General features: G+C 39.2%; 4 protein-coding genes across 4 annotated transcripts; 2 read left to right on the forward strand and 2 right to left on the reverse strand.

The window, feature by feature from the left end:
* The first annotated feature begins 2,091 nt into the window (after positions 1–2,091).
* Positions 2,092–2,702, forward strand: LOC108021802 (uncharacterized). Its single transcript, XM_017090604.4, has 2 exons — positions 2,092–2,266; positions 2,324–2,702. The coding sequence occupies exons 1-2, from the start codon at positions 2,101–2,103 to the stop codon at positions 2,380–2,382; spliced, it is 225 nt and encodes a 74-aa protein (XP_016946093.2). The 5' UTR covers positions 2,092–2,100; the 3' UTR covers positions 2,383–2,702.
* Positions 2,703–3,492: 790 nt separating this feature from the next.
* Positions 3,493–7,607, forward strand: rumpel. Its single transcript, XM_017090622.4, has 5 exons — positions 3,493–4,039; positions 5,287–5,446; positions 5,510–5,575; positions 5,758–6,848; positions 7,247–7,607. The coding sequence occupies exons 1-5, from the start codon at positions 3,801–3,803 to the stop codon at positions 7,494–7,496; spliced, it is 1,806 nt and encodes a 601-aa protein (XP_016946111.2). The 5' UTR covers positions 3,493–3,800; the 3' UTR covers positions 7,497–7,607.
* A 3,460-nt stretch (positions 7,608–11,067) lies between these two features.
* LOC108004617 (uncharacterized) lies at positions 11,068–11,447 on the reverse strand. Its single transcript, XM_017067557.4, has one exon. It carries the CDS (start codon positions 11,400–11,402, stop codon positions 11,193–11,195), a length of 210 nt encoding a protein of 69 aa, XP_016923046.1. The 5' UTR covers positions 11,403–11,447; the 3' UTR covers positions 11,068–11,192.
* A 1,085-nt stretch (positions 11,448–12,532) lies between these two features.
* LOC108004626 (uncharacterized) lies at positions 12,533–13,028 on the reverse strand. The gene is made up of 2 exons (XM_017067565.4): positions 12,885–13,028; positions 12,533–12,814 (listed from the first exon to the last, which is right to left on the reverse strand). Exons 1-2 carry the CDS (start codon positions 12,930–12,932, stop codon positions 12,680–12,682), a joined length of 183 nt encoding a protein of 60 aa, XP_016923054.1. The 5' UTR covers positions 12,933–13,028; the 3' UTR covers positions 12,533–12,679.
* Between the last annotated feature and the right edge of the window lie 13,520 nt (positions 13,029–26,548).

The raw sequence follows: 26,548 nt of genomic DNA on the forward strand, positions 1-26,548 counted from the left end.
GTATTATATATTTATTTTTAGTATATCATATTGCACACTTCAGTGGGAATTCGGCAGCACGATATATCATCACAAACATGGCCAAAGGAGGCTTAGGAATTATGCGGTGTGGGGAAAGTCGGGGCAACTAATTAAAACCACTTAACAAATGCTTTCTCAACTGTAAAGTTAGCTATAAACAACGAACCAAACACACATACACACCCACCCACACACGTGCAGAGAGACATATGCAACTTGAAACAAAATTAAAAAGCAAATAATTTTCATGGCATTTCCCGAGCAGCAGGGACGTAAAAAAATAAAAAAAAAAACACTCGCACACGGGGGCCCAAAGAAAACAAGAAATTCCAACATAATTCCAAATAATATTACAACACCTGCGAAACGGTTTTGAGTGGCCCACCAAAAGTGGGGGACGGATACGGATATATAAACACATATGTATGGATGTGTGTTGGAAAAGGGCTTTTTCTTGAAAAATCGCTCCACTGGAATTAATTAATTTGCCGTTGACGCTGCAGCGCAAAAAATACATATAAAATAAACAAGAAATGCTAGAGAAAAATCAGCCAGTGAAATCACAAAAAAAAGATATATACACCCACGCATAGAAATCCCAGAGTTATGGGCGAATTGAATTGGCGCTTTATAAAAATTATAAAATAATTAAAAACATGGCCAAAAATAATATAAATACTTCTTTCAAATTATAAACTCCACTATTGCATTTCAAAATTTGGTACATGAGGAAATATTAAAATATGGGACCCAAAAGATTAGATGGTCTCTAGAAAACTAAATGAGTTATTTTTATTACTCGACACTAGTTTGCTGTTCTGAAATTTTCCACAATTTTAATATGATCCTAAAATTATAATATATAGAAAGCCTAAAACACCTTAAGATTTTTCGTTAAAAACCCCTTTTTCAAATATTTTAAATGGCAATAAAACCAACTATGAAAATGTAGCGCATTCTGAGTATTTTCAGTATTCATTTGGCGAAGGGTGTGAATAAAATTCACTGAGTACCAACTGCAACGCATTTTCAAGGTGCAAAACGCATACAATTTTTGATTCTGATTCGCCTGTGTGTGAGTGTGTGTTCCGGTGCATTTGTGTGAGTGTGTCTCCAGCTGTGTGTGTAGTGGCACTTGCTGCTCATTTTATGCTTCGATTGCCCCTAAAGTGCAGACGCTTTTTGCCACAGCTGAAGCTGAAAACTGAAAGCTGAAGCTCCCGGCATCTGCATTTTCCATTGGATTTTTCAGCTGAAAAACATTTTTCGAAATATATATAATATTACTTGAACCGTGGAAAGACGCCTAATAACTAGCATGCCCCATAAAGAATCTCTTATTTTAATATATCAATTTCATGAACAATCTGTTAAACAGTCGGACTTGTAGCTGTACGCCTTAATTTGGCTAAGCTAAGATTGAAAAACCGCAAGGAAATTCAGTACTTTTGACAAATATCTGAATGCCATTTTTTAACCATGAAAAGTCAGTGTTTTGGCTGCCATAATGCAAATAAAGGTCAGAATGCGGAATGTCATACCTTGATTAACTCGTTGTTTAATTTCCAATACATTGGCATTCAAACCTGAAAATTTTTAATTTTTGCCATTTTCCGCAAAAAAACATGATCATAAAAAATTCGAAAATTGGTCAAAAAATAAATGTTCCTTAAAATGATGGGGATCAATAGCATTTGTAGCAAGCTGCTCAAAACAGTCGGTCCTTTGGCTGTACGCCTTGATTTGGCTAAACTACGTTTGAAAAACCGCAAAGAAAATAAGCATTTTTGATTAAAATCTGAATTTCATTTTTAGACATACCAATTTTTTTTAACTTTTTAGAAATCTACATATGGTATACATATTTATATATCAGAGTTAGTCACAAATAATGTTCTACATATTACGTCGAGATTAAATCTTATTCAGACTTTCAAGTCATAGGTCATTTGACAAGTATTGAAGCATAGCAAAATAGTTAAATTTTGTAATAGACCATGAAAAGATCTTGATAACAGAGCATCTATAAATACGGAAAATTCACTGAAATTCGCAGCACAGTTGGTTAACATTTAAGCCATGAAATACACAATTTGTTTCTTTCTGGCCCTGACTTTGGTCCTATTTATGGGCCAGAAAAGTTGGGCTGCTCCCTCGGCCGATGATTTGGCCAAATTCGGGGAAATGGAGCGAACCATAAAGGAGCTGACCAGTTCTATTCTGGCCATGAGTGGAGCTTCACCAGGTAGGTTTATAAGTATCCATATGATCTATAAATCCTTTATGTTTATTTTCATTTCAGGTTTCAATGCTGGCGATAGAAATGCCAATAATGTTTGGCCTGAAGATCTTCAGGCTTAGGTTTTGGATATTTCCAATTGGCTCGGTCTACTAAATCGTGTTTAGCAGTTCTGCAGTTTATTTATTTATATTTTTGTTTTTTTTTTTTGGTAATAAAATTTGAAGCACAAGATTAACGTATTAACTACCCATTGTCTTCTATATAGTCAATTGTTTCACAGATATTTTTAGGTAGAAATTCTTTTTCACATATCAAAATCTTATTTTGTCTTTGCCTCGTTTGACACCCGCAGTTTACATAAGCAAATCCCAGACCGCAATCCAAGTGCCGATCGTTTTTTATAGGAAATTGGAGTGCGACGCAGGAGGGGCGGTCACAAATTGCCGGCTAAATCTAATCAAGTTAATTTACACAGTCGCACCCCATTCCTCCTACACATGAAAAAAAGCTTAAGTAAATATATGGGAAATGTAAAAAATATCTAGCGGATCTAAAAAAATATCAGAGAATCCTAGGAAAGGCAAATACACCACAGGGAAAATAAAAAAACATTTAAGGAACATTTCAGAAAATCTTAAGAATCTTTTATTGACATTCCCTTTGAATGATATATTATTTTATTGACCCTATCTATAATGTTATTTTACATTCCCTTAAGATTTTCAACGATTTTTCTAACCATAAACAAAAAAGTGCTGAAAATGGGGATTACTCCAATGACATTTTCCACCATTATTGTTTATTATTTTTATAATCAATCTCCTATCTATAATGTTATTTTATATATAAGAATTGCAACGATTTCTCTAATAATGAACAAAAAAGTGCTGATAATGTGGATTACTCCCATGACATTTCCCACCATTATTGCTTATTATTTTTTTAAAAATCTATTGTTTATGTGTAACCAATTTGCTCTCAGAATCCCTCGATCTGTGAGTTCCGCAAGGCAAAGACAACGCGTTGGCTTAAGTGCCCCGCTGGCGACTCAATTTGCTACACAACCACCGACTCAATTAGCCGAGTGGGTGGTTGTGGGACTTGTGGGTCTTTCGAGGTGGGGTGTTGCTTATTTTTACTTTTTTTTTAAATCAGCTGGTTGGCTGGCCAGTCAGCTGTGTTGCTCCAGGTCCAGGCAAAAGTTTTAGTCGCCATCGCAGCCGCCACGCGAAAAGTGACGACGATCTCGCCGAAAGCCGGCAGTCGAGAGTGCCTGTGTGTCATAATATCATTAATAAAAATATAAAACAATAATAGTCGGCGGTGGTGGTGGCTTTGCTGTGTGGCAACAGCACAATTGCACTTCCATCTGAGATCTGAAATCTGAAATCCGAACCGAAACCCACCAGTCACCTCTGATGCGTGCCTCCGAGCGGTGCGATCGGTGCGCTTTTCTTACTTTCCTCCAATTTTCTCCATTATTTTTTTTTGTTTGGTGCTTGTGAGTTGAGTGGAAAAGCGGAAAAGTGCCGGTAAAATGCACGTGGAGGAGCTGAGGTCTAGTCTGCAGAGCTTCGGATGGCTGGACTATGTGGTCTTCTGCCTGATGTTGGCCATTTGCGCCGTAATCGGGATATATTTTTGCCTTCAGCTGCGAAGGGAGTCCAGGAAACAGAAGGCCCATGGTTCCGAGGAGGCGGCCAGTAGTGCTGCCTCCTATTTGGTGGGCGGCAGGCAGATGAAGATCTTCCCCATCACCATGTCACTGATATCCAGGTGAGAAAAAGCTATGAAAAATATAGGTAATATGTAAATAATTATAACGTGATTAGCAATTATTTTGTAAAGCAAGAAAAAACTGGGATGCCAAATTGAAAATCTATTTAGAATATATTATGCTAGCATAGCACACTTTTGGGCAGTAATGGCTTCAATTTCGGTTAACTGGATTTTACAAAATCAAGTTCTGGCAACCTAAAAAAAGAAGGCTTAACAGCCTTATAAAATTTTATATTTTTTAAACACAAAAACCATTTTCCATTTTTATAAGCTCTTAAAACTGTAAACCTATAAAAAAACTAATATTTTATGTAAACTATATCTTAATGTATTTTCTAACACCTAAAGTCTTATCAGTTCTCCAAACAAATTTATAAAAACCTTTTTTTTTATAATCCTCATTAAACTTATTAAAAAAATATGCATAAATTCAACAGATCTACTTAGTACACAGTTCTTTTACCCAAAAATATATTCGTCAAGGAAGTTATACTAAAAAAAACTTTATATAGCTATTCATAACACACTTGAAGCGCTACTTAAACCGAATTAGAAACAATTTCTTTCAAATTTAGCCACTTGTTTAGTATATATTATCATCCAGATGGGAAACCCCTTTCTTCTCACTGTTAACTACTTTATGGGACAGAGATAAGATGGAATTAATCAAAGTTCCTCGACTTGAGAGCTCGTCTCTGGATCCAACCAGCCATTAAAAAAATGCGGACATAGTGTAGGTCGCAGTTTGCTCCAGTTTCGACTCGTTATAGTCGGTCGCTTATTTTTAGCATACTTGCACAGCTCTCTCCTATCAACGCACCAAATCAAAATGCTTCATAATTAATAATTGGCTTCCACGTTCGCGGGCAATTCGAGCTACCCGCATATGCAGGGCATTCAAATTGGCGTCGCTCAATTGGCGACTACGACTACGAGTCCACTTCCCCGTTCCCCAAATCCGCGATCCACGATCTCTAAATCCCCAAACCCAATAAGAATATATGGCGAAACTTGACTTGGACACCAGAGAATTACGACGACATTGGTGCTAATTGAATTGTATAAAACGCACTTTGATCTCCCACAGATGATGGATGATCGGTGTGAGACTTTTGGCGAAGGTCAAGGCGATTATACACAGGAAGAAATTCCACTTAATGGGGGACTTACGGTTATTTTTAAAAGCAATATCAATATAATCACGACTAGGTGCAAATATTTTATATTTCCAATTTCTTTTCCAGCTTTATATCTGGTATTACGCTTTTGGGAACTCCCACGGAGGTTTATCTTTATGGTGCTCAGTACATGTACATCATGGGATCTTTGGTTCTCATGGGCTTTTGCATGTATTACTTCTTCCTGCCAGTCTTCCACGAACTCAATTTGATATCCACATATAAGGTGGGTTTATATTAAGATGTTTACTATATGACAAATATATTTTAATTTAATTATTCTTTTTAGTATTTGGAACAGCGATACAACAGAAGCTTGAGACTTTTTGGATCCGTCATGTTCATAGTGGCTTCGGTAAGTTCATTTGGAATTTATTAAATGTTTAAGCATGATGATAAAAACCAACCATTTAGGTAGTTCTTATAAACATACTTGAACAGAAAACTTATTTATATTTATAAAGATGCAAAATTCTATAAAAAATAGATAAGATTAGATAAACTGGAACTTATAACATATCTATTTTATTTTTCCAGCTCCTTTGGCTTCCAATAGTGATCTATGTGCCGGCTATAGCCTTCAACCAGGCCACCGGAGTCAATATCCATATAGTAACCCCCATTGTTTGTGTGGTTTGCATCTTTTATACCTGCATTGGAGGTCTGAAGGCGGTGGTTTGGACGGACGTCATCCAAACTTTGATCATGTTTGGGGCGATGGCCCTGGTTTTGATCAAGGGAACCATGGATATCGGAGGACCCGGAGTTGTGTGGCAAAAGGCCCAGGAGACGGCTCGACTGGAGAGACCCAATTTCAGTGGGGACCTGAGTGAGCGATATACGTTCTATTCCCTGGTTTTGGGCGGTGTAGCCCATTGGCTCAAGTCGAATGCAATTAGTCAGAATATGATACAGAGATACTTGTCGCTGCCAACGCTTCGAGATGCACGGATTGCCATATGGACTTTCATAGCCGGCGTTCTGGCCTTCCTGATGATCTGTGGCTATACGGGTCTTTTGATTTATGCCACCTATGCCCAGTGTGATCCCTTGGAAACCAAATTGGCCCAGAGAAATGATCAGCTCTTGCCGCTTTTGGTGATGGAAACTTTGGGCGACTATCCGGGATTACCTGGTGTTTTTGTAGCCGGAGTTTTCAGTGCAGCACTATCTTCTTTATCGACGGGACTGAACTCCCTATCGGCCGTGGTCCTGGAGGATTTTGTGAAGACCTTTAGGAAGAGTCCACTGAGCGAGGGACAAACCGCTTTTGTGATGCGAAGTGTGGTCGTTGTATTTGGCTTTATTTTCGTGGCTCTGGTTTTTGCCGTGGAGAAATTAGGTGCCGTTTTGCAGCTGACCATCACCCTTTCATCGGTGGCAAATGGACCACTTTTGGGAATCTTCACCGCCGGCGTTATGTTGCCATGGGTTAATTCTAAGGGAGCTCTGCTCGGAGGATTCAGCTCTTTGATTGTGATGGCCTGGATGTGTGTGAGTGCCCAGCGGGATCTGGTCACCGGGGATCTTGTCTACAAGAGGAAGCCATATTCCACGATGGGCTGCAATTACACGTTTGCCGGAGAGCCGCGGGAGTTCGCCAGTCTGGCTCTAGATGGTAACATCAGGTGAGCAATGGTTAATCTAAAGTAGGGCTTCCGAATTTCTGTATACCTAATGTTGAAACAAAGTGTGTTTCTACACAGCAAAATTTTTAAAATAAGTTAAATGATGTTCAAAATACGCATAACAGATCTTTTGCAAAATTCTAAAGAATTCGCGTTACTTGGTTTTTAGACGTATATAAGTTCTTTCACATAATTCTAATGAATTCACATGACCTTTTTGATTTCATTCTAAGTTCTCTCTTTATTAAAACAGTTGTAAATACTTTTGAAAATTGTCAAGACCCTAAAACAATGACTTTTATGCTTTTTTAACATAGATATAACGTAATGCTGTAGAATTCGCGTTTTTTTCTCCCGATATACCTATTGTTGCTATATTTTGGTATGTTTCTCTGCAGTTCCAGTCCGAGTGCTCCCTTCCAGCTGTACCGCATCTCGTATCTCTATTTCACACTCTTCGGAGCCCTGGTGACCATTGTAGTGGCGCTGGTCACCAGTCTCCTGCTCCGGGAATCGGATTTGGATGGAGTGGACACCCGTCTGCTCACACCGTTCGTGAGGCGCTGGTTGGAGCGACGTCGTCATCGCCGATCAGAGATTCCAGATCCTGGCCAGAAGGCCGTCAACAAACAGGAGACGAAAACGTGAAGGGGTTTATATGGCGGTTCGTGGAGATGGAGAAGGCTGACCGGCATCATCCTGGCAATGTTCCTTTCGGTAGCTTAGCAAATATTTAAAATAAAACACAATTCATAATTATTTGGGCTCCTGTTGTCCTCTCCGAAATGGGTTCAAAGCAGTTTCCTGCGCTGCTTTCTCTGTAATTAGAAAAATGCCCGCAGTTATGGCCCAGGACTCGAAAAAGGGGCGCGAGCAGAAAGGGGCGGGGATGGGCACATATAACCCGACCCAACAAATCAAAGCGCCGGTTGCCCAAATAGAAGGAACATCACAAAAAAAATAACTACGGGTAAGAAAATATGGGTTCTGTAACCGACGATTTATATACTCTCAGTAAATTGTGGGAAGTTGAAAATGTTATAGATTATAAGACTTTCCCTTTGATGGTAATCAGAAACAAATATTAAAATAAAACTAAAATGATCCGAGGTTTCATGGATTAAATGAAAATATATGTTTAAATTCCTGATTATAATTAAAATTATTAAGACAATCTATTGATTCAATATTTAAGTTAAAAACAAAGACTAGAAAAGTTAAAATAATTTAACCATCCTTTGACAAGGTACAATTGAATTAAAGGAGTATTACCTATAATTTAAATATTTTATAAGACCTACCCTTTGATAACCATGCCCCCAGCAGAAGTGTAAAAATATAAGAAAAAAGGATCAGAACTAGAAAGCCCCTGTTTCGAGTGAGGGTTCCGCTTTCAAGTGCCAGGCACAAGTGATTGGGCTGTGAACTCTGTCTGGCTAAGGTCAAGTGGGCGGTTGGGGGGGTGGCCGAAAAAGCACAGGGGGTGTGGCTAACCCAAAGGGTTCCGTTTTCACATTAGTTTTACCCTGTGCCGTTAATTGAATATTTACTGCTTTTCATGTGTGGTCAGGTCAGTCTGCATCCGAGTGGGCCCAACTATTCTGCCGGGGTCACCGAACCCCCAACCCCCCACCAAACCTTATTTGTATGTTTAGGTCGTTTATGCAGCAAATTGAATTGTTAATGAGCTGACAAATGTTTGCGAAATTAGTTTTTGCCTCAGTCAGAGTGTGCAACTCTTTCATATACTTGCCCCAAACTTTTATCGATGATGAAGACGACATCTGTTAGGGGTACATATAGGTATATATATGGTATAGCTATGACTGTGCAGGTAAAAACTTGTTACCCACTCCCATGGATTTGTGTCTCTTAATTAGCCGACTGCAAAAATAATTTTGCACAAAAGAGAGACAGCGGCGAAAATGTCATCAGAATGCATAATGACAGTTTCCGGACTGTGTGGGTTTTTAGTTTTTCTCTTTATCCGTTTTTTGAAAATCTGGACAAAAGCGGAGATGGCACAGGTGCGCCACCTCGCGGCATATTCAAAAACTATGCTGTATGCATGGCCAGTGACAGGGGTTGAGGGTTAAGGGTTAAGGGGCTTGGGGGTTAAGGGGCTAGGGGGCTAAGGGGGCTAGGGGTCAGGGGCCAAGGGGCAGGGGAGCAGCGACAGTTGTCATATGGGTGGATTGTTTTTTGGCCACGGCAGGAAACGGAAGCTGGCAGCGCTAACGTGCCAAACTGCCAACTACAAAAGCCAACAACTCCCCGCTCAGTTAACTTGTTTATGTCGCCGTGTTGCTTTTGTGTTACTTTTTATGCTCGAATATAATTTGCTCACTCCCCAGCCCATTCTGCCACTCAATACCCTTTTGTCCTATACAAAGCCATAGAGGTTATATTGAACGTTAGGTAAAAATATTTTAAAAATATAGTATGGGAAAATATTTAATACTTGTTATATTACATGGTTTTTATTGATCAGTTGACTTTTAAAAAATTTATTTTATAAAATTGTGGGTATTATTCTTTTTTTATATTTGGCATATGATATGATATCATATGAATTAAGGCATTTATAAAGATTATCGGTTTAAGTTCCTCACAATTACTTTTGAGTACAAACTTGCATGATTAAATTAATAAGTTTTTAAACAACATTTCAAAAATCATTATCAGTTAGAGTATCTTAAACAATACGTTTCCACCTCTGAGATTTCCGCACAACAAAGCCTTCGCGTATGTAGTTCCTGTTTCCTAATTTTCACAATTTTCAGATGCCTGCTGGCCATATAAATGCCAGTGACAATTTGCAAGGGGCCAACCCCCAAAACCCTTAACCCCTTAACTCACCTCTTTTATTTTTGTGGTGGGGGGGCCAGGCACAAAAGTCATTTTTGATTGTTTTCATGAAAATGAGCATAGAAAAATTATAATTAAAATTCATATGGAAATTGTCGAAAAAAGCAGCCACTACAAAATGGAAGGCGAGAACAATGGCCCACTGATGTTGTTGTTGACCAAAAGATTTCATCTAAAAGAGACCCAAGAAATGCAGTGGTCGAAAAAGAGGGGCGCTGAGCTGCGGGTTTATTGTTTGCGGGGAACATGTGTTCTGCTAGAACCCCTTCCTTTTACTCGGCTTTCCCCCAATCTTTTCCTGCCAAAACAATGTCAGCTTACAGAATTAGAAGAGCGCTGAAAGGGGTTAAAAGGGGCAGTTTAGAAGGCAGCAGGGGGTGGCCTCTACCTGTGCACCACACACATATATATAAAGAAGATCACTGAAAAAAAGGGAACTATTTAATTGCAGATCCAAGAAGTATATCTCTAATATGTCTGCAAGATATATTTTTAAAAAGAGAGCTTGGTGGTTTTTCTGGCTGTGGTGTAAGGCTCTGTGAAATATATAAAAAATACAAATATATATACTTTATTAGTTCCATATTATAAGATCTCCTTCCAAGTAATTGAAAATCCCTCTCATATATCTGGTAATTTTCTTCTGTGTACACAAAAACACAATGGTCAGAGGAGCCAGATGGAAAAACGCATGCCGGCTGCTCATTTTCTTGTTGTCGTTTCATTTTTGGCACTTTTATGCGATAAAATATTTAATTATATTCGGCAGCTTCGTTTGTGCATTGTGCGGTGGCCTTTCACAGCCTTTTTAGCCCATTTTACATCACCTTGGGGAGTGGGCGTGGCTGAAATTACAATTTGAGTGCCTGCCTCAAAGTATGCAATGATTTCGGATGCCTTTTCCTTTTGAAAATGGTTTACAGTGATTACAAAAGGGTACATAGAGCATATATACGGTGAAGATGGTCTTCTAAGAACCAAAGATTATTGTTAAAAGTGCGCATCTTTAATATTTAACAAAAGATTATATATTTTTTGGTATTTGAGTCCCATTTGTCTGACTTTTTAATACTTTGGGATAGGAATTAATTATAATTAACCAGTTACTTAACCATAGGTTAAGAATATGTAATATGTATACTGTTAGAATTTTAAGTTTTATTAATTGTTAGTCATATCATAGGTAGTTAAGGAAAAAAAGGTAATCATAAATACTTTCTTTTATCTTGTACTAAACTATAGGTTAAGTACACATTAACTGCTAGTTACTTGAATGAATATTGGTATAGGTAGTTATTGATGGTCAACAAAATTTATCAGTAGTTAAGGAAAAGAAGCTAATCATAGATACTTTCTTTTATACTGTACTTAACTATAGGTTAAGTACACTTTAACTGCTAGTTACTTGAAATAATGTTGGCATAGGTAGTTATTTAATGTCAACAAAATTTGTAGTTAACTTGGAAACTTCCGCTCCTAACCAGTGGCCACTGTAGTTGGGGCTCTGGTTGTGGTGGTCGTGGTGGTTGTGGTTGTCGTCGTTGTGGTGGTCAAAGGTCGCTTGATGATCGTTATCCGTATGCAACCGGCATGATCCGGATGCTCACCGATGGGTGCCGTGTCGCCAGGGGTTAAGCACTCCAGGGCAATCAGCAGGGCGACTATGTACGCTATGGACTGCCTCATCGTGATCCTCGGCTACAGAACTCCCCCGAACAACTGATCGAGTTCCATGGGGGCTCCATACATTTTTATAGTTTGCTCTTCTTGCAGCTCCATTCAATTGGCCGCAATGACGACGGACAATTGAATATGCTGTATCAACAAATGCGATCGCAAATTGCAGCCTCATGGGTCGTGCGATCTGGCCGATCCGATATATACTGTAGCCTATGTATTTCCCAACATCAGATAGCCCTAATTTCATTTATTGTCGCTGAACTTTTGTCGCATTAATGCCGATTGTAATCGCTGTGTGGCGGGAAGTCCGGGTAACTCGGTTTAGAAGTTTGAAATTCATACATTGAAATCGAACAAAAGCTATAAGATTTCAGATAGTAAGTCCATTAAATTTTACAAAACTTAGGAGCTGGAATTTTGATCAAAATATTTTAATTGAGCTCTTTTATGTGCTTTAATAGGCTATTTTCACCTTTCATTTTGTTTAATTCCGGGATGACAAATTATTTTGGTATCAAAAGATATTCAACTGAAAACCAAATGAAGGCCAGAACAATTATTTAGTTATTAGTAAAATAATACAAAAAATTATTAAAATAATAATAATAATCAACAACTAACCTACCATTAGGTATATATCTTAGCTTTATAAGAATCTTCATTCCTAAAATCAACCTTCTGTTAGCCTAGAGTTTTAACTAAATGATAGCATTAAATATTAATAATATAATATACTTAACTATTTAAATCTAATCAAAATTTTTATCATTGTGTGACACCTTTAGCGAATAATACACAGACTAAAAACTCGTAGTACACTTTTAACATTAATTTGCCATATAATAAAATTAAAAATATGTTAGTATTAATTTTCTTTGAAATTATTTTTGTTTAGCTTTATTATTTATGTATTTATTAAATCATCAACGAAAAAATCCATCTCCAGATTCTCTATTTAACTTACATCTATTCCTAAAAAACTAATTTTTTTTAAATATTCCTTCAGCATAACTTTCTTGGCCCCTCAACTGAATCGAATAAAATATATGTTGAAATGAAACTAATATACAAAGAGCATTTTAATGTACCTCTCCATAATTTATTTATTATAGATATTTATACCTATTTCTTGGATAATTAAAAGTTCGTTTTCTTTTTTGCTGGAATGTTTTTTTTATTTTAATGCTGAAGTACTACATAGAGATAGGGTTCACAATAGAGTTCGTTTTGAAGGTTCGTCAATGGGTTCAGTCCGGATTTATATACAGAGTTATGCTGTCCATTTATCCCGAAGGGCTGGCGGTGGTGTTGCGGGGTGGAGGAGGAGCACCACGCGGTGGTGGTGAACCAGTGGTGTTGCGATGATGACCGGCGGACTCCAGTCCACGCACCAAATTAATTGCAGCCATGGATGATTGCTAAAAAAATACATTTAAATATTTTTAAAAATCTGTTCATTATCTAAAATTTATTAGAATTTTCACTTACCAGCAGACAGCAGCTCAGGGCCAAAAAGAACAGCAGATAGAAACGCATCTTGATGTGGAATGGTTGACATTGGCCTCGAAAAGCTCGCTTTTATGGCTCTCGCTTGTTTACCTGACTTTGAACAAATCCATATGGGGTGTACCTCTGTAATTACTACTGTAATTGGTTCGTCACATTAAATGACTAATTCAGGTGTTGATTTTGTAATAATATTATTTCAACTGGACCGCAATTATCTTGTGCACTGAAGCTCTCTCTTTTTCGATTAGAGAACTGTGTTTTGGTTGCAGTTTGTGTGTGTTTATTTGCGTCTAGGTCGAGGTTACCCATTAATAACTATTGTAATTTGTTTCTATTTCTGTCTGTCTTGTACAATTTAATTTTTAAATAATTTGGGTTTACTTTCAAACCAATCATTGGCATTCTTTTTTCTGTTTGCTTGCTGAGGACACGTTCCAATAAATAGATGTCCCTTTAAGAGCATATATATCAACCACCCCCGACTAATAAATAATGCCATAAGCCACTCAAGATTGCAGCACTCGTGACTTGTCGTCAGGCATTTGATGAACTGCCACAGGATGTGGATATATATTTGGATTGGCATTGAGATTTCAGATTCTACAATCCAGATAGGCATAAACGTGTCGGGAAAGTTTTATGACCAGTTCCTTTTACCTTGCGCAAAATCCCCCATCGAATCGTGTGACTGAACTTTGACATATTTGTAACACGGAGAAAAAAATAGATCAATTCATCAAATTTTATAATAATATATCTGGAATCTATTTGTAATTGAAAGAACCTAAGATCCTGAACATATTATTTTTCTCAAGTCAATAATCTATCACTCCCGATTTTAATGATATGTATTTATTATTTAAATGAATATGCTTTGCTTTAACAATAACCGTTTGATTTGGTTCCATTTTATATTAACATAGAAGTCTAAAAATAAGTATATAAATATTTTTCTTTAGTGTATCAAAGCCAAACCCAGTCATAAACTACCTAATGCCGGAAAAAAGCAGGGGAAGGAATCATAAAAGTCCCCAAACCGAAGTTGGTGGCCCACTTTCATTGGGTTTTTACGATAAGCCTGGCTGCGTGTATCTTTTTTTTAGGATTCTTCTTATTTTTGCCAATGATGATTCGAAAAGCACTTTCGGCGCAAATTGCAGCTGTTATCGCTGATCAAATGGCATAAAGGACGCAGGACTCCATAGATATATTGTATATATTCCTATGGGTGATATACACAGGCACAAATCTGGCGAGTGTCTCCGGTCAGAGAATGCAAATCAAACAAACAAACAATAAATTGAATCAGGACATTGTTGAATGTAACAGATAGCCCCAAAAACAATGGGCAAGGCAGGCTGAACGCATGCATATCCTGGAGACATTAAGGATATCCTTGAGTAGATGCAATTTTCTAACCAATATAATTCATAAATTTATTTTCAATCCTTTCCGCACATAAATTTTCATATTATGCACACTCACTCACAGACAGTGGTCGTCGTCCTTACCTCGACCCTATTTTTCTCCCCGGCCTATTGTCCTGCGGCATGTCCTGTGTGCGTTTGGTTATTATTTGTCGTCGTGCTTGTCATTATTTATATGGGCAGGCGAGAGATAAGTTGCTGCAATTGTGGCACCCCCCTGAAATGGCCCCAAAACCCCATCCCCCAAACAGGATGCAGTCCAGGTCCTGGCAATTACACAAGCACAGATACAAAGATACAAGGATGCAAAATGTCCTTCGGTGCGTACGTGTGTGTGTGTGCGTTTGTTTGCAGGTTGTTGGCCCAAAATTTTGATTTATAAATGCCAACACCGAGCGAGCAGGTTGTACCTTATAGCACCACCCACCTCAGCCATCCTTGAAATTTCCCCCAGGAAACTGCAGTTACTTTTGGCTGACAAACGTCCCCAGGATCTGAGGAGAGTGCAACTCAAGTGGCCATTAATATATCAGTTCAATTCATATTTGAAATTTTGCATTTCCTAACAGGACGAGGAGCGAGAAACGAGAAATGAGGACGAGCCACAGATCCTTGCCCAGCTGGCACCTAGATATAACCACTCCTTCGCCCGGAATTCCCCCGCTCCCGACCACGCATACGATTATGATTTGTGTCTTACTTAATGCACAGAGTCCTACGAATTTCACACACTTGGCGAAATAGTTGAGGTAAAAATTCAAGTATGAAATAAGATGATAACTACCAAAGTATAATTCGCTTAGTAAATATAAATATAAATATATATAAATATAAATAAATATAAATAAATATAAATAAGTATTTTAAAATATTTAATATAAACGTATAAACATAGTTAGATATATTTTTTTTAAGATCCTTTATTATACTCTCTTAAGAAAATGTTTTTGATTAAGTAGTACGTATTAATTTAAGTCATCAGAAGCTGTTAGTTTATTGATCTTCTCATCTCTTTAAAATGAATTAACATTTATTTTGTTGTGAAAACGCTTAAATATTAATAAAAATTGTACAAATGGGTCTGAAGATTATACTGATTATCTACGATCCATTTAGTTTCGCTGTTTTTAAATATTCAAATAAAACTTTACCCAAGATAGAAAATTCTTGAATTCTGGTCACTAAAAACCCCTAGAATATAAATTTGTATAGGAAAATCTGTTTATCATATACTCCCCCTTTTTCTCGCAGTGCACAAACGGTGCCCAACGGCACTGAACTGAACTGGTTAGCTGTTAGCTGAGTGGAGCCGGCGTCGTCTCAATCTGATTGATTTAGAATTCCAATTGAGACTGCATGAAATATGTTTGCTTCGTGTCTGGCTTCTGGCTGCTGTCGTTGCCGGGGGTCCTGAGAGTCCTTCCTTGGGCCCCTTTGGCCCCTTTGGATCCCCTTCGCCCCTTTGAACCCCCCCTCTGGCGGCACAGCATTTATGCATGGGCATATCCTTTTGCGAAATTTGCATTTTCGAACAATTGCAAACGGCAGTGGGAGCAAAACAGCAGGAAGAGCAGCAGGACAACGACAACGACGACGACTTATTGGTATTTCATTGATTTATGACACTTGTGAAACAATTTGGAAAATCACAGATTAGCAGCCGAGAGCAGCACTAATTATACCCTACGGCTCATTGGGAAAGCACCTGCGACTTTCTCTCTCCCACTCTCTGCCGAATCCAAAATTCTTTGCACTTTGTCATGTAAATCGGTGCTAATTGCAAGGCAAAGGACTTTTACCAGAGGGCTTTTGGTATATTTTAGTTGTGTAAAAAATAAAGTAAATAAATTCCAGTACAGCTCCAGTTCTCACACTTTATTTTATTTTACTTGTTACGCTGGTGGAGTGAGTTTAAGGAAGAGCACCTTGTGATATGTAAATTCAGAAAAGGTCACCACATATTCATTCATTTTAATTGGCCCATCCAAACCGAAACCTAGCAGAAACCTAGCTGAGGTAAGCTAAAATCTAAATTTAAAAACTCTGCCACCACATACACAGTATACAACACGCCATTTTATGCTCTACTTCTGCTGGCGCCCTCTTATCCAAACTATATCTTAAACCCCTTTTCTAGTATTCCATATTAACCCCCTAATTAATATTCAATTAATAAAATTAATTAATAATATTGGTAGCCTCATCCCCTAGAAGTGAAGGGTATTTTAGAGATTCCAGCTAGCCGAATCGAATGAAACCAAGCGAAGCTCCTTCATCATCATCGCATCGTCTCCATCTTCCTGGGCGCAAAGCTCGAGGCCCCGAAGTTCCCTATCAGCAGAAGACCTGCAGACTCGAACAATTGAACTTTGTCCTCCTGTTGCCCACTTAACCCACCAGTGGCACATGTCCTTCCGCACTTTCTCTGCCATTTCTGGCCATCGTCTTTGCCAACTGCGCCTCCAACTGAGATTTATATGTCAGCCAGAAGAGTGGGTTAGTCGAAGGCGGGTGGGGGTGGGCTTAACCCCTTGTTGCCCCAACAAACCCCCCCGAATGGACGTGCAGTGATTAGGCTACCAGGCTACAAACGATTTGTTGCATGTTGTTGCAATTGATTGTTGCAATTTCAATTTTGAATTATGAGGCCTGCCTTGCCTTTTGGATCCTGGCATCCGTTTCCGTTTAACCCCCTTCATGTTGCTGCTGTGCATTTGGTGTTGCTGCTGCTGCTGCTGCTGCCTGTGTGCAATGTGTTGCAAGTTGCATTGGCAGCGTCATTCAAGTGTTTAGTGATTTATTGAATGCCGTTAGAGTTGTCGTTGTTTCTCCTCTGCTGCAATTGCAATTGCAATTGCATTGTTGCAATTGCCTTTGGCCATATCCTCTCTGTCTGCCCCAAAACCCAAAACTCTGAGATTAGCACAATGGCTTTGAGCACTTTTGACAGCTAAGATTTGTTTATGCCCAGACCAGCATCCCCCCTCCCTACACCCCTGGCACTCTTAACCCATTAGGCTGCGTCTGAGAGATGTGTCCTTATCTTGCCGGAAGTCTGGGGCGCTCGTGATTCATGTCTTTGCATATTGGTAACAAATTTGTGGTAATTGATTTGAAATTGATTAATTAAGTCTCCCCCTCTTGGCCTGGAATTTAGGCCCATTGCCTGGGAGGTTGGGGTGTACCGCATTCAGAGCTCTTTAAATTAGATGGGCCTTGGGTTATTTAAAGAAAAACGAAGCTCGTTGAATGTGACATTTTTTTTCATTTTTAAAATGAGTTATTTTACTTAAATGTTAAATATATATGCTTAAATCTTAACCAAATTTAAATATTAATGCACATTATTAGGTAATTAAATTTCCTATTATAAGAGGTATATCACTTTAAAATTGGAAAACTACTAGAAAAATAATTTGCCCATCGTCAATAAATATGAAAACGGTTAAACAAAAAAATTATAAACCAAATAAAAATATGGGGTAATCAGAAGGGTTAAAATATTTTAAAACAATTTCCAAAAAAAACTGATTACAACATTTCCTCTGGTTTGCAAAATAGTTTATTAAATTAATGCTGTTAATGGCACCGCGACTGTATAAACATTTGGGCAAGTGCAATTGAAGCCTGCTAATTTTCGCACATCCTGTTCCAGTGTCCTTGCCGAGGACCGAATGTCCTGGCTCCTGGCTTCCTTTTTGGCAGGCGTCAACCGCATTTTGCAGCCACAAATGGCGGCATCGTCAGCCTGCCACATTCTGCCTTTTAACCCCTTAACCCCTGTGGGCCCCCACCGAACTTTTGGCATGTTTGAACGTTATCGACACGATTTTGACATATTGAATAGCAGTGCAATGTGGCCTCCTGCGGCAGCCAGACAACATGACAGACGTCTGGCAGGATTCAGAATTCTGGATTCAGGATCCAGGGTGCTGCGGCATCGAGAGGAGTCCTTATTTGAGCCCCCTTCCAGTTCAATTTTGCGGCTCCACTGGCGCGCATGTTTGTGGCTGGCATTTTGGCATTCAGCTGCCAAATGGTGCACATGCAAAAATATGCCAAAACTCATCCAACCATCCATCCATCCAACCACCCATCCATCCATCCATCCATCCATCCATCTATCCATCCATGTTGACACATGGCCTGTGCCCCCCGAATCCCGCCACTTGTTATCCTGCTCCTGGGTGTTAACATACATCAAATATTGACAGTTTGCTTAGCTCACACTCGCAATCGATGCCATTCCCCCGCTTTTCCACCGCACGAGTGTGTGGTTTCCAGTTTTCAGTCGGTTGTGTCGGGAAAATCACAAAACTGTTTTGCGATCGAGTGATAGGGAAAGTCTGTCCTGTACATAGTATGTGGATATATATATAGCCTGGTTGGGCAGGGATTATTCAAAGCTCTTGTCCGGTGACCACAACGCATTCACACTTGTCGAGCACTTTGCATAATGCTCTCTTCTTTTAAGACCCTTGAATGGGATATTTTATCATACGCACTGGAGGAAAATATACATATTATGGAAAAGAAAATTTAAGTTAAATACCACTTGGTTGGTGCCCAAAAGTATGCTGTAAAACAAAGAACAAATCCTTTGGATTACCGCATTTTAAATTATTGTTGCCTACTTTTAGGCACCTTAACAGTTGCATTCTCAAATAAAAGAGTTTTGATTGTGAAAGTGTACTGTTTAAAATATCTATATAACAGATTAATATCACAGTTAAAAATCCCTTAAAGAATGCTGTAAAATATAGAGAAAGTCTTTAGCATTTTGAAATTTAAATTTCATTGTTGCATACTTTTGGACACCTTTGCAAGTGTATTCTCAAATAAATAGATTGAATTGCAATATAATACTATTTTTAGTTTCTTTACACCCCGATTAATATCTAACATCTTTTGCCCCACCTTTTCGTAACCATTTTCCAGGAAAACTGTTGAGCATTTCCCTGGCTTTCCTCTACGCTTCGAAAATAAATCTGCGCCTCAGCGTTTTGTGGTTATGATTTATCAATGCTTTTGACTGCAGCCCAATGGGGTGGTCGACATAATTTGCATAAGACGTTTCCTCAGCCGGCAAATGGAAAATGTCAATTGAGGCTGCAGTTTTGCAGGAGGATGTCATGATTAATGGCTGTGATTTTTTCACATTATCTGCGGCAGTTCTGGAATTGTAATTTAATTTAGAGGCAGCCAACTGTCCACCCACAAGGGTCCTATGCAAATGAGCGGCTTTGTGTTTTAAGCCGGAGACTAAGTACAAGAAAATCTGGGGGAAATGGGAAATGCCAGTGGGAAAAGGCGAGGGTAAAGACAATTGTCAATTGCATATCCTTTTCGCATTAATATTTCATTAACAACATTTGTGCGGAAGTTTGATCTTCTGCATCAATGGTTTGTAAAATTGACTTGGCCCAACAAAAAAGCTGAAAGTCAAGGCAACAAAGTTGCCCTCCCCGCCGCACAAAGTTGCCTTATTAGATTAATTTCATTTGAGTTTTACTTTCTTTTTTTTTTGGTTCATCCTGTTGATTCAAAACAACTCGGAAATCTCATCCCCCCGCTGATTTTGGGTTATGCAAATTTTCCTTTTTCCCCGCCTGCCCATCTATTTTTCTACTCGCAATTTTGGCAACCCTCAGAGCTCTACTTTCAATTTGGCTGCTCGTTGGCTCGTCTCCGGCGTAATTTTCATTATTTATATTTTTTCCATTTTACTGATTATGATTTAAAGCCGCGGTGCCAGTGCCACTCCCAATCCCCCGCCCACTTTTTCCGCGCACTGATTGCCGCGTATCAATTTCGCCAGCGGTTTGCCAATTTCTCAAAAAAGCAGCGCCCAGCGCCGCAATTTTAAATAAGCCATTAACCGCAGTCGGGCCAAGGGGGCGAAAGTCGCCCGTCGCCCGTCGCCTGTCCTTTTGGGTCCTTGTTCCTCGCCCGCCGATGTTCAATATATCACAAGCAGTTTCCAAAGGCGACGAGGGGTAGCTCAGAAAATTACTAGAAGGTATACGATATTATAAAAGCCATGATAGAAAGGTTACATTGTTGAGTTTGTAAACTTTTGACAAAATATTTTAAAATTTATTTATCATTTTAAATATACTGTTTTCCATTCTAAAAAAATCAATCATTTTAAAAAATATTATTTTAACTTTTAAGACCATCTGTAAATTTACAGCTTTTCTAAAAAAAAACTTTATTATTGTTTAGGATATATATTTTTTTTTGGTTTTATAAAAGTAGTATTGACATTGTGAACATGGTGTTATTTTAAGCAATGAACAATCAAAAGAAGCCTCTAAATATATCTAGATTTATTTTAAAAACTCCTAGTCATATGTTATTTTATAAGTAACTTTTTTACTGTCAGGGATAATTATTTTAGCGATTTTTTTAAAGTTGCTTAAAGAAATAATGCGAAAATGGTATTACAGTACATCGTAGACATTCCAAAAACATAAGAAACCTTAAAAAATATATATTTATTTATTTTCACAATCCTAAGTCATGTTTATATATATTTTTTTCCCTGTGGATTTTATCTCCCAGCAGCAACTTTGGTAGCAACCCTCGGCAGTTGTTGGCAACATGACTGATATTTGCATGATGCCCGCTAACTACGCCTGTCAAGTGGGATTTTGTGCGATTTTTCTTGTAAGCGAGCGCGACCCCCGGATCGAACGGTGCCCAATCCACCACCCCCGACCTTCGACCTTGTCTTGGGAGTGGGTGGGTGGCTGGGTGGCTGAGTGGGTGGTTGCTTGGGTGGTGCTGCGGCGGCATGCATGCCGAAAATTGCGTTGTTTTGCGTGTAACCGCGCGTGGTAATCAAACACGCAGAGCGGCCCGCGATCCGCATTTTGTTGGCCAAAAAGCGGGTGGTTGGCCAGGGGGCGGCAAGTGGGTGGTGGGTGGCTGGGTGGCTGGGCGGTGCTGCGGGTGAACCGTAGCTTCTGCTTTAGCCTTGGCTTTGGCGTGCCGTCGTCAATGTCGCGGCTTTCGCTCGCCTTATTTTCCTTCTTTTTTTTAAGCTGGCAAAAATATACCCTGCAAGGAGGTTTCGGGGTATTATGCTTACGTTTCCTCTCCTTATAAATTTAAGAAAAATAATTTGAAATATTATGAGTAGAGTACAAATAACTTTAATATTAAAAACCAAAATGTATATATTTTTCAGTACGGGATTCATTACAAATTGTGCAAAAATAAATTGCAGTTCGTTTAAATTTTTAGATTCAAATTTTAATAGTTATGTCAATGTTTTTTTCCTATTATTATTATTTATTCTTAAAAAAAATAAAAAGGAAATGATCAACATAAGTTGCAAAACCATACACTATTTTAAATTATGTTCATAACAATTTAATTTTTTTGTTATATTATTTCTGTTTTTAAGACTTAATATTTAAAGATTGTTATAAATATATTGTTTTATAAAAAGCTTTATATATAGTATTGGTTGTCAAATTTTTAAAGTACATTTTCTATTATAGTTATCCAATTTATTAAAAAAGGGTATCAGAAAGTCCACTATTTTTCGAAAATCAGCACACTCTGCTCAGCTCGCTGAGCTCTTCTTATTTTTTTCGCATATGCCGCGGGGTTTTCTGAAAAAAAAGGAAAATCAGGAGGGGTTTCTGATGAGGAGAGGGGAGCTTCGCGCTTTCGACTCGCGGCTGTTCGCAAATATGTTGCCAATTCGGCGGCGCATTGACGTTTGCCTTTTGTTTGACGTCTAACCGCCCCCTGCCCCGCCCCCAATTTTGGCCATATAGCTTCATATTCAGCTCCATATCGGCGTCGTCAAACAGCTCGACTTAAGTTGCTAACGAGCTGTGCGCGGCTTTTGCCATCGGCGGCTGGCGCAACATTAATAAAAATAAAAGGAAGCGGGAATACAGCATTTTGAAATTTTTCCTTTGCACTTCATGGCCCTGGCATTTTTCCACCTAACCCCCCCGCCCCTGATTTTTTTTGGTGTAATTTTTCAAATATTGTTCAATTTGCAAACGCGCGTTTAACGATGTGTGCGTAATTTAAGTGCCGCTGCAGGGTATCAAAAGAGGCGTATTGGTGGGGGGATTCTGCTTTATTTTGGAGGTGAGAGGCGCCTTTTGAGGTTTCACTTTGATGCTGCTCAAATGGGCATTCGACATTCGACATATTGTGCAATCGCTTGTGCGCCATCAATTACAAATATGATTTAATTAATTTGTTTAACCAAAAATTTTTAATGGCTTTATTGAGAGAAATCAAAGGGAATTAAAGAGGGATTGGAAGAAAAGTCTTTAATGATATTAAATAAAATTCCTACATGATTTTTGAAGGGTCTAAAAACCTTTATTTGTTGATCTTTGTTTTTTAAAACGTTCCAATTAAAAAAATACTAATCAAATGAAAATACCAAATATTATAGTTAGGTATTTTGTATATTTCAGTACGACTTTTCCATCTTTTTTTTATTTTATTTTAAATTGCTGTTTGCTAGCCTTGTTATTTTTACCCCTTGACATAAGACATTAGTTGGGCCTTTTAACTTCCTCCGAATTCCGTTGGCCAACCACTTAAATAGTTTTTATCTTGTAATTACCGCCATCGTCATCGGGCAGACGCACTCTCCCACTACTTTTGCAATATTTTCCCCAGTAGTTTTTCCCCCACCGCCCACAATTTCCACTAGTAGTTTTTTTCACTCCGCCGTTTTCCAGCTTCCTGCTTGGATTTTCTCCAACTGCGAATGTGGCCCTGATTTGCTCAGCGAACCATTCCGTTCACATGACAGGCGGCGGCGGTGGTTTTTGGAAGGGGGTCGTTGGGGCGTTGGGGCAGTGGGCGTGGCCAGACCAAAGTGTCCACCAACTGCTGGGCATTGCGTGTGTATTACAATAATTTTTAATTACCGGCGTAAACGTAATTATGAATTTTTATTTCGCATTTGCTTTCCATCTCTTTTTTTTGCCCAGCCAGCCTCATTTTTCTTATTTTTTCCAGCTTCTTTTTCTACATTTCTTTTTTTTTTGGTTTTCCTATTTTTATTATTTATTTTCTTTTTTACTTATATTTTTTTTGTTCTCTGTGTGACGTTGGCTTTTTCTACTGCCTGATCCGGTTGCCTGATATGCACAAAGGGGCTTCAAATGTGTGGGCTGAAAGGCGGCGGGGGGCGTGGCCAGATTTTTTGAGTTTCTTAGAAGAGGGAGGGGGGGGGCTGAGTGAGGGGAGGGGGGGAGGTAGGCGATGTCACAATCACAAGGCGCGACCGGTTGCACGCAATTATCACAAGTGACGTGGAGCGGATATGCTGGGCCAGCAGTCTCTAGAAGACCCTACACCCCAAAACCCCCAACCCCCAACCACCAACCCGCAACCCTTAACCCCCTACCACCCCCTTGCAGCGAATAAAACAATAAGTGCTGCATGCTTTCAGGCGCCACTGCGCCAAATGCTTCACGGCAGCCAAATGGCCACCAAAAGTGCGGGGGGTTTTTCTGCAGAAAAAATATGGGGGCTGGGTGGTTTCGGGTCCTGAGATTTTTATGGTTGCCCGCAGCGTTGGGCGCCTCATTACTGGCTACTGGAGAACCGTGGGAGGAAGGGGGGAGGGGGGATTTGGAAGGGGGGGAGGGCGAGTGCAAGTCAGGCTCATCAGCCTTAACCCTTTTCCGCCATCCGGCTAGAAACGCCACCCCACAAATGCACCGAACAAAAACACACAGTAGATTGTCTTTTGATTGAATAAAAAATGGATAAATAACCATAAACGAAATCCTCTTTTCAGCCCTCGTTGGACTTGTAGATTAACTTGCAATCCATTGGCATTCAAACCTGGTATGTTTTAATTTTTGCCATTTTTCGCTAAAAAACAGGATCAACCTCATAAAAAAAACCGAAAATTGTTCAAAAAATAAATTTTCCTTAAAATAATGTGGATCGTTAGCATTTAAAGCAGGCTGCCCAAAACAGTCGGTCTTTTAGCTGTACGTTTTGATTTGGCTAAACTACGCCTGAAAAACCACTAAGAAATGTGTATTTTTGACCAAAATCTGAATCCCAAAAAAACTTGAGGTACCCCCTTATAAAACATGAAAATTTGGTCAAAAAATAAATTTTCCAAAAAGTAATCAGGATCGTTAGCAAAGGTAGAAAGAAGGGGAATTATACTAGACATGGGCGTTATTTCACTAGGCGTTGTTGCATGCAGTCGATGTGTCGTGAGGGTTTTCTTCCATTTCATCATAATACCTAAGCCCTTTGCTTTTTTTTTTCCAGTGTACTGCATCCCTTAGCCTCCTCCGCTCTCTTCTCCTTTTTCATATATTTTTTTGTAGTTTAAGCTGACGCTGCCGCGTTGCATTTTTAGCTTCTTCATTGCGCTTAAGGACTTTTGACTTTTGTTTTATTAGTTGTGACCTGCTCGGCTGCCCCGCCCCCTCCGCCCCCACCGCTGCCCACCAGCCCCTTTTCGACGGACTTCTTACTTAACCAACTCATTTTTTTTAAGCCCAACTCAGTGTGTGCCTCCCTCTCCCTCGCACTCGCACTGGCACCCGCTGTTGCCGTCCCTGTCTGCCGTAGTATTTCTCATATTTTTAATTTCTGCACTTTGTCCCTATTTATCCTGGCGTTGGCAGTTTTTAATTTCTCTGCTTTTCCGGTGCAAAGTTAATGAATAATTGTGCGCACTTTTGCGGCAAACGGAGACGGCAAACGGCGACAACTCTGCAGCTCGATGTGTGAAAGAGATGGGTGTATGCCGGTATGCCGGGCGGCGAAAGAGAGGGCCATATAGTGGCGGGCGGCGGGCGAAAGAGACGGGTATAGTGGGAGATAGAGTGGCGCGCTGAATGGCGCAAAGTGTGATTGCATCCGGCGCCTTAATGAGTTCTTGATTTAATTCTTTTTCAGCTGCCTTTCGTTTGGTTTCTTCTCCCCCGTGCAATTCTTCCCGGGCACTCTCTACCAGATGATTCTCCTCCGCCCACCTATTTTTCCACCCATCCACTGACGTTGATTTCTTGCCATTTGCAGAGTCCACTGCCGATGTCGCTTTTCAGTGTCATTGTGACTGGAAATTGGTTGACACGGGCGAAATGGGTGGGGGGACTCCCCCGAAGAAGGAGTAAAAGTCAAAGCGAAACGGAAGCGGAAATAAGCCAGAAAGAGATGGAGATTTAAACATAAATTTCTATGCGTTAACCGATAAAGAAGTTGGAAAAGATCATACAAAAAGAAAGTTGATTAGGAATAAAAAAAAGGTATAATGTAGAATAATACTAACCAAATCTCTAAAAATATCTTATATTAGTATTTTCCACAAGAACTCGTACTCCCATCTTCATCTTAATTAATTTGAATACATTAATTTTATATGCAATAACCACCACACCCATCCATCTCAAAAAACCTTGAACTCCATCCAAACCAGGCTTCATCTTCATCGACACTAATTTGTCTTCAATGAAGTACAAAATGAGCCGCTCAAGTGGCCTCTTTCCCAGCATTTTCCAACTCCCCTGTTGGCCATTTTCCCGCCTCCACTTGACTTTGGAAAAGTGCGTGACCAAAAACAGGACAACAAAGGCCAGGACAATGGCCAGGCGACAAAACAGCCGGCGACACAAAAAGGCAAACCTGAAATCCCCAAACTCCAACTCAGACTCCAGTGAAGAAAAACCCAAAGAAATACGAAACGCAACGAAATCAAACTGAAGTGCCAAAATGACAACGGAATAGGAACGGAATGCCAGGGAAATGGTATGGAAAGGGCGGAAAAAGCGGAAAATCCAAAAGGAAAGAGTCTCCGGGAAAGTCTGAGCCGGGACAAAGCCAATGCGTAATCAAAGTGCTCGAATGGCGGCTGGGAGGAGCAAGTGTCACCTTCTCAGACCCCAAAGTCCATCCATATCACACTTGAAGAAATGAATACTAAAGAACCTAAACAATATGCACTTCCCTTAAAGCTATCTAACCTTATCTAATCTGTAACCATGCGAATTATTAAAAAATCTCGACTTGAATATGTAAGTATATATTATAAAATTTCGAAAAAAAAGGAACTTTCCCTAAACCAATCATAGCTTATCCTATCTTCAATTATATTAATTGTTCTTAATATCTTATATGGTTTTAAAAATTGTATTTATATAACTAAAGTTTTTGGGCTTCAAAGGTTCATACATTACAAACCTGAAAACCTCCGTA

The sequence above is a fragment of the Drosophila suzukii genome, chromosome X, assembly GCF_043229965.1.
Source record: "Drosophila suzukii chromosome X, CBGP_Dsuzu_IsoJpt1.0, whole genome shotgun sequence".
NCBI classification, from domain to species: Eukaryota; Metazoa; Arthropoda; class Insecta; order Diptera; family Drosophilidae; genus Drosophila; species Drosophila suzukii.